The 16268-nt window shown below is 35.9% G+C and overlaps 1 protein-coding gene across 1 annotated transcript in view; it reads right to left on the bottom strand.

The window, feature by feature from the left end:
- The window catches only part of ERC2 (ELKS/RAB6-interacting/CAST family member 2), a gene marked incomplete at its 5' end in the record, with an annotated part of 568754 nt that overhangs the window by 257637 nt on the left and 294849 nt on the right, over window positions 1-16268 (bottom strand). The window contains one exon of the mRNA XM_083352921.1: window positions 4388-4553. Coding sequence (XP_083209047.1) covers window positions 4388-4553 — 166 coding nt within the window. The remainder of the gene's footprint in view (window positions 1-4387; window positions 4554-16268) is intronic.

Below are 16268 nucleotides of genomic sequence, written 5' to 3'. Positions count from 1 at the left end.
GCTTATCACACTTCATCTTAATTACAGAAAAAGAAGAAAATGTACTATCTCCAAGGATCATATAATAGGAAAAAAGAAAATATTTAAAAATATACTTTTGTTTTTAAGACAATGAATTGGAAAGAATTCTAAGGATACTTTATTGGCATAAAATATTGGCTGTTGCATTTCTTCATATGTTAGTTCATTAATTTATTAGACTAGGGAAAGGGAAGCATTAAAATGGAACTTGACCAAAAATGACAATTGTTGTCCATTTGAATACAATATGAGGTTGAATTTCCAAAAGTAAAAATAAAAATGCTGAAGACAGAAAAGGTGTATGAGATTTAAATCAAGAAAACTGAGTGTACAATTCAGCCAAATATACTGAGTATTTCTGTGTGGTCTGTAAGACCAAATTTAAAGTTCAACATGAATATATTAATATTGCATGGATGTTACAGTAAATTTATCAGAAGGAGACTGATTTGAAAAGGGCTTCATCTGATGATTTACTACTTCAGTTAAAAAGCAGACTTAGTAAAGTAGACCCATGGAAAACATGGTTCACCCATCAGCTATGGCAAAAGACCAACTCCATCAGAGTTCAGCTACTTCTCAACTGAGCCACCAGGATCAACTAGAAAAATAGGAAAGATGAATAGCTCAGCCAACAGGGATAAGATTCTCCTCTGCCCTGAGCTTTCTACTTGTATCACAATGCAGAGTAGCATTGCTTCACAACCCTTCAATGCCAAAACTCCTAGAAATACATAATCATAGTCTCATTGTAGCAACTTAATCAACCTTAAATTATTAGATTTGCAGGTAGCCAAAAAAATCCCCTCATTGTATGACTACCTTAAGTATTATTCAGTGTTAATAGGGACAGAAACCTTCATAGTCTTTACAGCACAAAGCTGATCATCAATGTTATTCTCAGTGATGAAAAAACCTTATTTATATAAAGTATATCTGGTGAGTCTTGTGCCGACTTTGAAGGCATTCTCTAATCAGTTTGCAATTATAACCAGTCTAATATCAACACATCTAGCTGGGAAGGATGCACATTATGTAATTCACCCAAACAATATGGACAAACTAGCTAAGATGTTTGCAGCCCACCACCTGTTCTCTGACTCTTTTCCAATTATGGCTAATAAAAGCATCCAGGCCAAAAGTGGTGACTTGGAACAAATCAATTATACAGATTTATCCCAATCTCTTCATAATTCTGCTTTGGAACAGCCTTCATTTGCTCTGCTAATTTATTGGACAGTGAGAGTACAAGTCTTAATTTCTAATTAGCAGCTGTTACTATTTATTACCATCTCCTCTTCCAACACCTGGGCTGAGTTTAGGATGCACGTTTCTACACTGATTCTGATATAAACTAATCCTATTCACTTTTAAATGAATCCACCAAGAACTATTTAGAGTTGGAGATTTTAGTGCATTACTTTGCAGATGACAAATACCTCTCCCTTTCTGTTTTTACCACCATTCTTAGAAAGGTTAAGAAACTCTTAAACAAGTGCCTGGAATTGATTCTGAGCTGAATGGGAAAGAAGAAGTGAAACTTAATCTTGGAAAAAATACTGCTGCAGTGGATTGAGAAGAAGCTGATCTGGATAATAGCATACAACAGACTTGTACTCCTCCTTTGGCCAGGTGTACAACTTGGAAAAGATCCTGGATTCATTACTGATGGCTGAGCCAGATTTGGCAGCAATGACCAGAGTATTGTTTGCAAAATCTGATTTGCATGCCATCTGGAGAACTAGACTAAATGACCTAATTATCCATTGTTCTCTAAATCAGACTACCAAGATCGGTTATAGGATTGCCTCCTTAAGATATATGAAGACTAATGCTGATACAGTAAGCCACTCATCTTCATATGGTAGGGCTCCAAAACTGTGCACATAATTCCAAGTTTATGTCACTTGTATAGTGTAAGAGCCAATAAGCATATCTCAAAATGCTGTTCTTAACATTCCCCAAGTTGTAAAGATTGTTGAGGTTATCTAAAGTCCATCTTCTTAGATCTTCACATAAGCTTTTAGATGGTTTTGGATGTCTGTGTGAGGGGTCCTTGGTGATCTCTGAGCTTGGTTGTTTTCTTGCAGACATTTCATTATTCAAACTAGGTAACATTGTCTAGCACTGGTGATGTAATCTAGTTTGGGTAATGAAATGTCTGCAAGAAAACAGCCAAGCTCAGAGAGCATTAAGGACCTCTCATTTCAACCCCAAACTACAAATACTGTATTATCCTTTGTTGGATGTCTGTGTTTTCATTTAGATGCATGACCATGTTTTTCTGCTTATATGATCATCCAAGGGGGCTCACCCAATAATAAAACAAAATATGACACAATCTAACATAAAATTCTAACATAAAATTCATAGAAATAAAATTAATATAGATTATCATTAAAGTAAATTAACAAAATTGGAAAAAACAGGGGTATTTTTCTAAGTTGTTAAATACTGGGAAATATTTAACTCCAGTGGGAGTCCGATGATCCTCCTGAACATAATATTCCATAGCATGAGTGCCACTCAGGAGAAGGTCAAGTAGTGAGGCAGGTTGAATGGGTCTCATTTAATTAACTCACTGGGAATGTTCACTATTTTATGTTAAGATTAGCAAGGTTAATTTGCTCAACTTTTTCAGGGGCAGAAGGTTTTGGAACTCCTTCTAAATAGACATGCACATTAATGTAATCTGGGATACCAATGGCTGAATCATAAGCACCAAATCCAATGGAACAAAAATATTATTTTGTCTGATCTACCTCAAACCGCCCACCCCCAAATGTATACATTAATCCAATATAAAGTTATCATGGTACAAGTTTCGCTTCCAAGTGAACTATTATTAAAAAAAAATAATTCATGATGACACATGCTTGTAGTGCTATCTGCAAAATGGAAATATTACCTTAGTAATACAAAATATATTCAGACAAAAGCAACAAGATTGATGTAATACATGGAAGTTGATTTAAGGAAGGTATCACCAAAAGAATAAAGTATTTTGAGCCAAGAGGGGGGGAAAGATTAAAAGAGAAAATTCTTAATCTTTTCAGATGAGTTTTATAAAAGTTCAGAGGGGATTGAAAAACCAATTATTCCTTATATCCACAGAGAATGAACAAGGTTTCAGGCAGCTGGTTTTAAATCTTACATAAAGACAGCACACTGATGGTTATCTAACACTGTCATATTTTAATTTCCAAGAAGGGTAGAGAACATACATGGAAACTATTTTGACAACAATGCCAAATTATCTAAATAGCTTTGAATACCATGTACCTTTAATTTATAGGAAAGAGGAGATAGAGCAGTAAATGTGTCAAACTTCTGTTATCTGGAGAAAGTTTTAAAGATCTACTAACTTGAAGACTGAAAGAACAGACAAACCATGCTGCTTCATCTCTTGAGCACCAAGCCCTCTGATCTAAGGAGGCATGAACCTGCTTAATGTTGCCAGTGAACTACCAGTACAGAGACCAAATCCATTGTGTTTTAGAACTTGTTTTTAAATTGAGATCTTTATTTGCATGTTTGTAAACCCAACCCTACTATCGTATTGCTTGTGAATTCCATTTTGTATCCATGTTCTCATAATATATCTCACTGGCCTTTCAGACCATTATCTATCTGCCCTAGAAACTTATTTTACTTTCTTTTGAACCATGTGTTCCCTTCCACAGCATAAAAATTTGAGGTAAAACCCTGAAGAGTTTTCCATACGTTAAAAAAAGGGGGGAGGGGGATTTCACTAAGATTTGGACTGCAAAATGTGAAAAAACCACTAGATGGCAGTAAAACACACAAACCTTTTTATCTTTTTGCTGCCATCTAATGGTCTGTAAGATCCACTTTTCATAGACAAATGTTCTTGAATCCTGGATTGGTAGCTACACCTTGTAAAATCCTCCTATTTGACTAACGTTAAAGTTATAGGGACTAATCTATTAGAATATATTATAGGTTTTTTGCCTATTGCATGCTGCTTTATATAAATTAAACTATCATTTTTGGAGGGGCAGGGAAGTAATAAACATCTGTACACCTCCTAAAGTCAATTTGTGGATACACAAATATATAAATTGTCTAAATAAACAAAGATGCTGCAGCTTTGCTATCATTTAGTAGGATGCAGATTTTTGTAGCCCAGACCAATTTCTTCTGTGAGATCTATAATAAATCCAAGGGTACAGATTTATATATGGGATACATGGGATTATGTAACCAAACATTTGCCAATCAAGAAAAATCAGTACTTTATTAGTCACAATGAAATATATGTGTTATTTGGATTGACAACCCCGTCATGTTTAGACAAACTGTAAAATATTTAGTATGGCAGTGTTAAAAATATAAAGCAACTTACCTGCAAATGCTGAGCATTGTCTGTCATATTGTCTTCACGCCTCCGAACTTCTTCTAGCAACTGGGCATTCTTCTTCTTTTCTATTTGTTGATTGTGCTTCAGATTGGCCACCTTCTTGTTTTGATCCTTCATGTGTCTAAGAATAGTGTGCATATACTTGTTAATTCTAATGGGCCTATTAACAATATAAGAGAGCAAATGTATAAACGACAGTATAAAGCTTATCATCGGGCAGGACTGTTCATTACCCATTCTAAAGCAGGAAGTCTATGGAAAGTTAGGGTGCTTCATGTGAAATACTGAACTGTTACTGCAGATTAGACGTGCATGAAGCAATTTTTAAGACAGAACTATGTCGTAGTTTAGATTGGCTTAATTTTAGACATGAAAACTTCAAGTTCCCAATCTCTATTTTCAGGGCCAAAATTTAAAATAGGGATCATAACATTTCATTACTGGCGCAAATTAAGGGTTCTCAGTTTTACAACTCTACTATTTTTTTATTGTCTGTCTGGACAGAAATGGCTAGGTTGTGCACCTGGTATTCTCTCAGAAGGCTTGGTTTCTCCTTTTAAAGTCTCTGGGTAAATTAAAGCATCCATTCAGAAATAGTTTCCCATGCCAAGAGTTTATTCTAAAAATCAGTTCCAACCTAGATTGATTCAAAAATACATCCCAAACATTAATTTCAGAAACAAAATTAGTCCATCAGAACTTAAAATCATATCTGTGCATCCAGAACAGCCCACATATGACCAATTAAACCTTCTCAACGATGATAAGCAATTACATGGCATTATTTTAGGACTAATTACTATGAAAGGCTGCGGAAGAAATGTGAGAGTAGTAACTGTTATCTGCTTGAGTTCTTAGATATTAATTTATTTGACTCTCTCACGATTCTGAGGAATTTCTTTCTTTTTATCTATATAATAATAGTCATGTGCAAATTCCAAAAGAGATTTGCACACTAATCTTTTTTGGCAAAAGGAAAGGATATTTTCTAATGTCCATATGATCATGCAAAGTTTTTAAAGGGTTTGGTGAGGTGGAGGCATTATGTATGATTGCAGGTTATATTTTTAAATATTTTATTTTCTTGTGAATATTTAGTAAGTGAAAATGCTATATTCTTAGGTATTTATTGCAAAATAACAGTATAAATTATACTGATAGTGGGAAAAGCAAATGCTATTTTCAAGAGAAAGCTCCCCAATGGTTTTGGGCTAAAAAAAAAGGCAAGAACAATCCTGTAAAACAAATATTAATTTTCCAATCTACAATCAGTTTTGTAACTGATACGATTAAATATGACTCACATAGTTATAATGTAGAAAAGAATATGTTTTCTATATTCAGTGAAAAAATAGAGGAAATGGAAAGAAGATCCAAAAACATTTTGTATGATTTGCACAATAACAATATTAACTCTTCTTAGAGTGTTTTTTAAAGGAAGGCTCCTCCTTTTATTATTCATGTTTTACTGCAGCAATCACTGAAGTTTTCTAAAGCTGTTCATCTGAATTATACTTTAAGTGTTTTAACCATTTTTTGACATTGTTCCCCAAATTACTCTAAAAAGAGTTCTCACTGAACACTTCTCTTAAAAACTTATATTTATATTACTCAGAAAACCTAGTAGTCTCAGCTAATTGTATGCTTTCATCAATGGACTGGATTGATTGACTAATTATGTGTCATCAAGTCAGAGCAATCAAACAGATAGATTGTTCTCCAGGGCAATCTGACCCCAACCTGGTCCTTTAGGACTTCCAATGATGCACCCAATAGGAAGAGTTTTTTACCAATTTATTTTTCTCTGACTTTCCCAAAATGCTACTCTGACTTTCCTGAAATAGAAACCTCAACTGGATCTAACAGGGAGAGAGTTCTTTAAATTCTGACACCATGAACTGATATTATCCTTAAAGTGTAAACGTTGTCTCAATCCTGATTAGACAGAGCGATAACATGCAGGTACAGTTTGTTGTTAAGAAGATACTATTTAAATAAGTAAGTAAGTGAATATGTATGCCGCTCAGCTTACAAAGATACAAAACTGTTTAATCATTTATAGTAACTTCATTAAATCATATAAAAGTCTAAATCATATACCGTGTGATTTCTCTGGTCGCTTCCCCAGAGGCTTCTCTGTATGCCAGTTTGGCAAGGGAGAGTCGGATTCAGGGACAATGGTGTGTGTGTTGGGGGGGCATGTAGAAATGTACAGAGGTTGCTGGAGGCTCTGAGCCAGGAATGGTGAGGAAGAGCCCAGCGGAGCATTCACAGCAGAAATGAATGGACAAGCAGCCAGTTGAGCTAGGGACAGGAGAAGCACAGCTGCAGCTGGGAAGCCAGAGGCTTCAGGAGGAGGGGGCCCACAGTTGCAGCTGGCCAGTGGAGATGAGGAAGAACTGCCTCCCTTTCCCAGTCTAAGAGTGTGTAGGGTTGAGAGAAGGCAGGTGCAACAAAGGGCAACCAGGCTACTTGCAAGACAGCAGCCTTGTCCCTCTTGATGAGCTACACTGGGGAGTGGTTATTTAGCTTAGGGTTTGGAGTAAAACAATGCTGGGAACAACATGTCCATTTCCTTGCTGTGCATTCTTCAGCCACCCCAATTCTTGCCTTACTTACTAGACTTGGATTCTGACCCTCGAACTTAGGATCACCCCCCTTGAACTTTGGACTTGCCTTTGCCTTGTGAATTTGCCTTTGCCTTGAGGACTTGCCTTTGCCCTGTGGACTGTCATGGGGTTTTCCTTGAATAGCCCATTGAACCCTTGGAGGGGGTTGCTGATGTGGGCATGAGAAATTTCTGAGGAAGACTGTTCAGGGCTTGGATGCCTCAATAAAGATTTCTAACACCCATGTGATGTGTGTGTATGATTCAGGATACACAACTTCAGATATTTTGCTTAGCATTTATCACAAGAAAAGCTATATATTTATACTCATGGGCTCATAAGTCAAGATTTGTATATTTTATTGATTAGCTGTAATGTGAATTATTCAGGGTCATGCAGAGAGTAACAGATTTGACAGGTCACATGTACCTGTGACAACTTATAAGCATTGGATTCTGTTCACTCTATTCCACAACAGCATGCAGTAGTCTAGAATGCAGATAGCCCAAGTTTGGGAATGTCTTCAATACAAAATTTCTAGATGTGAGTCATTAAGCTAGAGTGACTAATGCATTGTCCAAAACTGCTAGAAAGATCTCAGTGCTTTATCTAACACTTCGTGTATTCCATTCCAAGAGGTAGAAATATTAAAACTCTAAATATAGAATTGACATATTGAAGAAAAGCTGACAATTATGACAATATAACAGGATTGAGTTTTGCTCCTGACATCCTTGTGTAATCCTGTCAATGATGCCTGTCTTTCCATCTGATGATCCAACAAAAACTATAGTGACATGGAGCTATTTTTAATAAACATTATTATTAAAGCAACCATAGAATTCCCACTACTATTAAATATCTGCTATTGCTCCTTGTAAAAATATGCAAGTTTATAAAGTGAACTGGTGTTGAAGAACCCCATCATGGCATATAACAGGCATGTCAAATTTGCAACGTCACATGACATCACACGACCTATCATGACTTTTCCCCCATTGCTGGCAATGGGGTGGGGTGCAGTTTTTGGCATGACGCATCCATCCCGCAGGCTGGCAGTTTGACATGCCTGGCATATAAAGTAGAAACAGCTTTAACTTTTTAAATAGGGAGAGAAATGTTTCCAAACAAAAGGCAAGAACTAACATTATCTATTTTTCTTAGATATCAAAAGGCTTTCCAGAGCAGGTGGATAATGAATATAGTAGTTCCAAAGGGAGTGTCCTCTGCTTATTCTAACCCTAACTTGTTTGTAACATAACGGAAGAATGAAATGGAAAATAGGAGACCAAGTGGTCCTTCCTCTACTCTACTCTTAAAGGAACAATTTGATGGATGAGGAAGATGTACCCAACATGTTGAACAATCACATTATACCAACTTTTAACAAAGTCTTTGTTTCCCAGAATTTACAAATATATTGAATCTTTCCCTTCCCTAGCAACAATAGATACTGACATAAGATTACTGAAATAAATGCAACTTAAGCAAATTATTTAACCTATTTCAATATAACACTTGGGAAAGAAGTTAATTTTTAAATCCCAAATATTTCTGTTTGTTAGCTTTATTCTGTGTTTATACATTCTGTCTATTTAAGTTTCCCTATTTCTTTCACTCTTAGTATTTTTAAACTTATTTATAACCTTCAGCTAATGAATACCATTTTGTCTATTTGACTCTATCTTTGATCTTTCATAAATTGAATGCTTCGATGCAATGAAGTGCTTTGAAACAACAGTAGAGGAGCCACATTCATTGCTCTCAAAGTACAATGGAGCTCTGACATGTAATCTTGTTTGACAATGCTATGCACAGTAGTACTGGAGCAGGATACATTAAATCTTAACAGTTTGCTCAGAAAGAAATTGCTTTGGGATGGTGGGTTTCAGAAAAGGAAATAATGGGGAAATCACACAGCACTCTTGTGATTGTTTTAGATTTATAGTCCTGTTTCCCAGAAAGATAGCTTATTACACTTCTTAGTTCTTTATCCATTTTAGTAACTCTTGTTTTCTTTGCCATTGTGCTGTAACTTCTGCCTTCCTGTGAAAACATCATTCTTAGAGCATCACTCATCCATATCTGGTTCACTGATAGCTTAACAAACTGCTGCCCAGGGTATCTTAGAAAAGATAGGCCCATTGTATGTTCTGGTGGCCTTCCTACTGAATAGCAATTGCATCTTGATGAGTTCCATTTATATTACAGCAAGATGCTTCCCTTCTGATTAAGGAAGAATCATCAGGGAACATTCTCAATTAAGGCCAATCAAGATAAGCAGGGAAGCAGCATGAACAGGATCAATATTGGATAATAGTTAGCTACACACTGCCTGTTCTATGTTACAGAAATTAGACCCTTATTCCATAATAGACATTTATGGAGTTAATGAGCATGGCTGCCTATTTATTTTCTACTTGAGTCCATGGGGAAGCACTATTTATTTCTATGACCCAAAGTTACTTCACATTAGGGAATGGAAGAAAGTGATTTCTGAAACCTCCAGAGGAGATTTTGAGAGCTGCAGGAAGCTTATGTGGAAGACTTACAGAAATGGATCTTCCCCAATCTAGTTCTGGTTGATACATGGTGCTTGGTTATCATAATGAATGAATTTGTTATATTCTCCAAGTGGATAATTATTTGGATCATATGAACACAATGAAAATATAGCCAGCCAAATATCATGGTCACATTTGTGTATGTGTGTGAAGACAGTGCATTTAAGGCATGGATTCATGTGTTCCAAGTTTAATTTCTAAACCAGCAAGTCACTTATTTATTCATTTATTTAGCTTTCAGTTGTTGTATATTGTCTGAATCACTAGGAAACTGACCAGTATACAATAAACAAAAACAGAAAAAGAAATCCCACTAACAATTTCATATAAAATATTTTTTAACATAATAAACCATAATTGCCCTATAAACATACTATGGCACGCTGGAAAGTACATTGGAATAAAAGATTCTTCAAGACTCCTTTAACTGAAAGAAAAACAAGAGCAAGCTGTACTTCTGGGCATAGAACATTCCAAATACACATACACAAACACACACATAGATACACACATACATCTATAAGTACGTAAAATAATTTTTAAGGGGAAAAGGAATTTATTAAAAAATTAAAATCAGAAATACATCAACATTTTAAAGTATTTATAAATATTGTATATTAGTTGGAGAACAAGAAAGAGAGGAAGTGGGAAACTAATATTTCTAATTGTTTAGTAGTTTTTCTTTTTAAAACATTCTTAAACAATAAAAAGTGGAGATTTTGGCATTTAGCTCATGGAATAAAATTCTTACTTGTATTGTTAAAATAATTTAATGTATTTTGAGTTTTTTTGTTAATTATTCATCAATTATGTACAGAAAATTACAATCTTTTTTGATAAATATTTATTAATTTTCTATTTTTACAATCATGAGTACTTAAGAAACGTGTTCTCTGGGTCCATTAGTAATTCAGAGGTACATATTAACTTTCTCAATCTAGTTCCAATACTACACTATCCAGTGCTTCTTTGGGCCTCTCTTCTTCCAGTGGTATGCATTTTTCCACACTGGGCAAATACTATTCTTGTTACTGTTAATACATATACAATTAATACCACTTTACAATGCCCTGGTAAGGCCACACTTGGAATACTGCATCCAGTTTTGGTCACCACGATGTAAAAAAGATGTTGAGACTCTGGAAAGAGTACAGAGAAGAGCAACAAAGATGATTAGGGGACTGGAGCCTAAGACATATAAGGAATGGCTGCTGGAATTGGGTATGTCTAGTTTAATGAAGAGAAGGACTAGGGGTGACATGATAGCAGTGTTCCAATATTTCAGGGGCTGCCACAAAGAAGAGGGAGGCAAGCTATTCTCCAAAGTGCCCGAAGGCAGGACAAGAAGCAATGGATGGAAAATAATCAAGGAGAGAAGCAACCTAGAACTAAGGAGAAACTTCCTGACAGTTAGAACAATTAACCAGAAGAACAACCTGCCTCCAGAAGCTGTGAATGCTCCAACACTGGAAGTTTTTAAGAAGAGACTGGACAGCCATTTTTCTGAAATGGTATAGGTTTCCTGCCTGAGCAGGGGGTTGGACTAGATGACCTCCAAGGTAATTAATTACCTTTAAAGCCCTACATGGCTTAGGCCCAGGGTACTTGCCAGACCACCTGCTGCCAATGTCAACCTCCCATCGCCCAGTTCGCTCCCACAGAGTCGGTCTCCTCAGGGTTCCATTGGCCAGGCAATGCCGGCTGTCAACCTCCAGGGGGAGAGCCTTCTCTGTGGGTGCACCGACCCTCTGGAATGAACTGCCTTCGGAGCTGTGGACGGCCCCTGACCTTCGATCCTTCCACTGTGACCTGAAGACATGGTTGTTCCAACAAGCGGGCCTGGACTGACCATGGTTTTTAATTTGGTTTTTATTGTGTTAAATTGTCCCGTATTTCTTCTATTCATTGTTTAATTCTTTTTTTAATTTTTGTATTTTATGTCTCTTAATTTTTTATTGTTGTAAGCTGCCCTGAGTCCTTAGGGAGAAGGGCGGCATATAAATTTAATAAATCCTAATCCTTCCAACTTTACTATTATGATTATGATTAATTAAATATAGGCATCTTCATCAAATTTTTATGGTATTCTACATAATATCGATAGTATCAGTTTATAATATCTTTTCTAACCAGAACATATCTCAATTGCATTTGCACTTAAAATCCATTTGTTCAATCAATATCCTGTCTTTTCCACTTTTTAAATTTTTTCAATTTCCTATCAATGTTCAAAATATCTCTATTGCTTATAATTTTCTCATAATAAATTATATTTGGGTAACCAAAAGCTTCCCTTATTCAAACCCTTAGAATTTTTATATTCCCCATCTCATAACAAAATATAATATTCTAGTTACAAATCCTATCTTTCTAATTATAATAATACTTCTATTTCTAACAGTTATCTATTTTCTTAGCCATATTCAAACATCTGTTTAATAGTATAATATCCCATCTAATAGGTCAAAACTTCTATTTTCTTCAGTCTTACTCTAGCTTTCTTCCTTTGCCAAATAACTTTGCAAATTAGTGCATTTGAATCATCAAGTAATTCTTCCTCTGTTTTTGTATAAATTATTTGGAATGAGGAAGAGAATTTGATTGAAGTATTTTTGGAAGAACGCCCAACCCATTTATATTCATTAAACAGCTTACATCCTTCCTCCTTCAGTTTTTCTTTTCATTTTTTGTTTGTCAATATTCAGCATTTGTCCTAACACCTTTATCATCTGTTCAATCAGCTCTTCTTCCTTATCTTCAAATGTGTTCTGAGATCTTGACAAGTAAGAGATCTTATCCATTTCCGGTGTTATCACTGCATCTTCTAATTTTCCATTTCTCTTTATGTGTCTGTTAATTCCTTCCTTTAGGTCCTCCATCTTTGGATCCTTTCTTCTAATTTTCCTTCTCTTTTCTGGCTTACTAGTTCCTTTTTTGTAGTCTTTGTCTGGATTTCTAAGTTTAGGTTAGAAAATTGTTCTTTTATCTCATTTGCATTATTTCTTAGTCTCATTATGAAATAAAACAATTGTTTCTTGGATTGATTTTAACATAAAAAGAATTTCTTTCTGAGATTCATTAACATTTTCTTGTTGGACTATCAAGCTGGGGACTTCAGAAACAAGTGTTAAAGATGTTTTTTTTACCATTTGTGGCTAAGTGTGGAACACCCATTTTGTTTTTGTATGTAGTCTTTATAGACCAATAGGGTCCCCAACACAGATAAGCAGCCCAAGAGGGTTTTTTTCCCTTTTCCCAGCTGCAGTCTGCTAAAGTGAAAATTTCCAGGAAAAACAGAGTCTTATCTAAGTCTGGGCCTCAAGCCAAGTTTCCTTTAAGCATAATAAATTGTATGCCCTGATTCGCCACTAGATGTCATTGACACCATCTCCCAGCTTTCCGAATCCAAGCCTATTTTACAGACTTTCAAATATTTTTTCTAAAAAAAAAGTCTCAAAAGCACTTTTAGCCCTCAAATTTCAATGCTATATATCTGTATTAATTTCAAATTGATCTTGTAGTTTTCTCTATTTTCCTCCAAAGCAATTAATCCGCTGCTTTTCTTTTCCTGAGAGAGCGGAGCAAAAACTTCCCTTCTCTCTCTCATCAGGGAGGATTCTTTGCTTTGGTCATTTTTTCCCAGGAAAGTAGTATTAAGGTCATAAAAAGAGGATAAAGTCTCACCCAGTTCCATCCATGTTGCTCAAAAATTGCTAGTTAGTGCTTATCTTCGGTTGTCAGCAACTTCTGACTGGCCACACAAATGTAGCCAGTCTTCCCCCCGCCAGTTTGGAGGGCTTCCTCAGATCCAGCAGAAGGGCTGCTGTCCTTCTGTGATCAACAAGGGTCCCCTCCTTCTTCATCACCTCTCCAGGGTAATTTTTTAGGGTTCCTAGCGGGGCAAAATTGAACGTGGAAGATGGAGCCCCGTCTTCCTTCATCCATTACGCCACGACATCTAACCAGAACTCCAGAAAATTACAATCTTGATATATTTTTGTCCAGTTATAGTTACCATATTTCTATATCAATTAATTAGTACAAACCAAAAACAGAACTATAAACACTAAACAACATATTAAATAAATATTGAGAAATATAAATAAAACTGAAATATGATTATATGGGGGGGAACCCTCATAGAAATGTATGAATTGTTTTCTCTTTCTTTTTCCCAGCAAGATGGGATGAATAAAGGACCCACAAGTAACCCTTAGAACAGAGCTTGTCTTTAATTATACACAAATCTGAACTAGAGTTTTGCAGAGACAATGAGTTTCTTGAGTAGACAATCAGCTCTAGAAACTCTGCGGTCTGGTTACTGCATCATCTTAACTTTACCACCTGCGTGTAAGCAATTAGACAATTGTTCAAGACTCTAAATTTTATGTGAAAACTTAAACCCATGTGTGCGAAGGGCAGGTTACTATCTTATTTGGCTCACTGTTATAGTTTATTGGGCTGCTCTAACATCTTATAGAACAAAGCCTTCAAAAGACCAGGGCTATAATTAAGAGACTCATCATGTTTAGCTCTCCAGAAAAAAAGTCTCTTAGTGGGAAGAGAATCCTTATCTGCTTAGTGAGTCTGGTTTTCTGTCATAAATAACAGCAAAAATACTAAGACTACTTGTTACTCATCCAGCAACAAAACTAAAACCTTTAATCAGCCATCTGGGTTACTTTCTTTCTTCTATTTTATAGCACTGTAAATTGCATAGAAGGGTTAACATGAAAAATACACAGATTAGTCTGCTTTTAAGAGGAAATTACTCAAATAGGCCCACCATAAATAACAGCCAGCATCCAATTCTTGAAATTCTTCAGAGCAATTTGAAAGGCAGGGAACAATGCTTGCAAAGCTTTCGTTGCTCCCTCTGAAGTTAATAGCTCTTTGTTACAAATGATACACTAATACTGTATAAAATAATGAGGTGGGAAGAATATCCGTGTCTTGCCTATTGCATTTTACATATATTCTGGACTTGTTAAAGAATCACACTGATCTGTAAGACACCCCCACCCCATACTAATACTAATTAAATTAATTAAAAACTACTTTGGGGCGCAAACTACTTCTTTAGAAAGACCTGCTTATCTTTCTAAAATGCTTTTCAAAGAACAGAAGTAGGAACATGTCTAGATTGGGAATATATTGGCAACAGCTTGTAAACTGTAAATTATTTTGTCCAAATTGCAGGATGCTTTATCCTCACACTGGACAGTGCTCTCCCAAATTCTAGAAAATTTTAGAAAATTAACTGAACAATTGCTTCCCTTTCTGGGACTGGGTCTTCCTATGAAGATATATTGCAGCTCTTCATATTATAGGTAGGACATATATGTCACTACATACATACACAGTTGTATGTATAGGTAGCTTCAGTTTACAATCACCATTGGAACCAGAAGTTCCATTACTAAACAAGGCAGTTGTTAAGTGGTCAAGTCTGATTTTGTCACCTTTTATGCTACAGTTGTTAAGCTAATCATGCAGTCATTAAGCAAACCCAGCTTCTCCCATTGACTTTTCTTGTTGTAAGCTGGCTGGGAAGGTCACAAATTATGACCAGATGACCCAGGGAAGCTGCAACCACCATAAATACATACTGGCTGCTAAAAAGTGCCCAAATTTAGCTCATATGACCATAGGAATGCTGCAATTGTCATAAGCATGAGGGCCAATTATTTTTATAGGACTACCTGTAAAAATAGAAGAGCTACTGTGGAGAAACGGTTAAGACACTAGCCTAGAAATAAAAAAGCTGTGAATTCTAGTCTTCCCTTAGATAGGAAAGCCAGCTAGGCCATCTTGAGCCAGTCACTTTTTCTCACCCTGAGGAAGCAGGCAATGGCAAACCATTTCTGGAATCTTGCTAAGAAACTGCAGGGACTCGTCCAGGCAGTTGCCAGGAATCATCACTGACATGAAGGCACCAAAACAGCAACAATAATGCCTACTACATATATAAATATCTATCAAAATGCAAATATTGGCAGACACTGCAACTAGTTCAATAGATTATTTTAAAGTCTTTTCTTGCCTTAAACCAAAGTCCTGCAACAGTGCACTCATTATAACAGTTTACTAGCATATATTGCTGGTCTGAAATCCAATTGAAAGATTATTTTTAGGCTGTATTGTTTTTTCCCTCTGAGGCTGAGCTGAAGCATTTCATGTTTCTCCAGGCACTTGAAACAAAAGAAGGAAAGATCCTTTTAGGTCTTTTAAAATAAGAATTGAAAACTCTTGTTCTCTTGAAGTAAAAGGGACAGAAACCCTTTTACCACAAGTGATGGAGAAGTGATGAAACACTGCACTGCTAGCATTACAAAAAAAAGTGGAAATAGATACTCAGGAAAAGAAACAAAATAATGAAAAAAAATCCTGCTGGATTTCCAACCTACACTATTGTATATGCTAGAGAAATATAACTACAATATAAATATTATAATGAAAATAAGGACTAGGAGTGACATGATAGCAGTGTTCCAATATCTAAGGGGCTGACACAAAGAAGAGGGAGTCAAGCTATTCTCCAAAGCACCAGAAGGCAGGACAAGAAACAATGGATGGAAACTAATCAAGGAGAGAAGCAACCTAGAACTAAGGAGAAATTTCCTGACAGAACTATTTATCCATGGAACGACTTGCTTCCAAAAGTTGTGAGCGCTCCAACACTGGAGGTTTTTA

The sequence above is a fragment of the Vipera ursinii genome (assembly GCF_947247035.1).
Source record: "Vipera ursinii genome assembly, chromosome: 2".
Lineage (NCBI taxonomy): Eukaryota > Metazoa > Chordata > Lepidosauria > Squamata > Viperidae > Vipera > Vipera ursinii.
The sequence above is the reverse complement of the archived record's forward strand: the minus strand, read 5'-3'. Positions and strand labels throughout refer to the sequence as shown.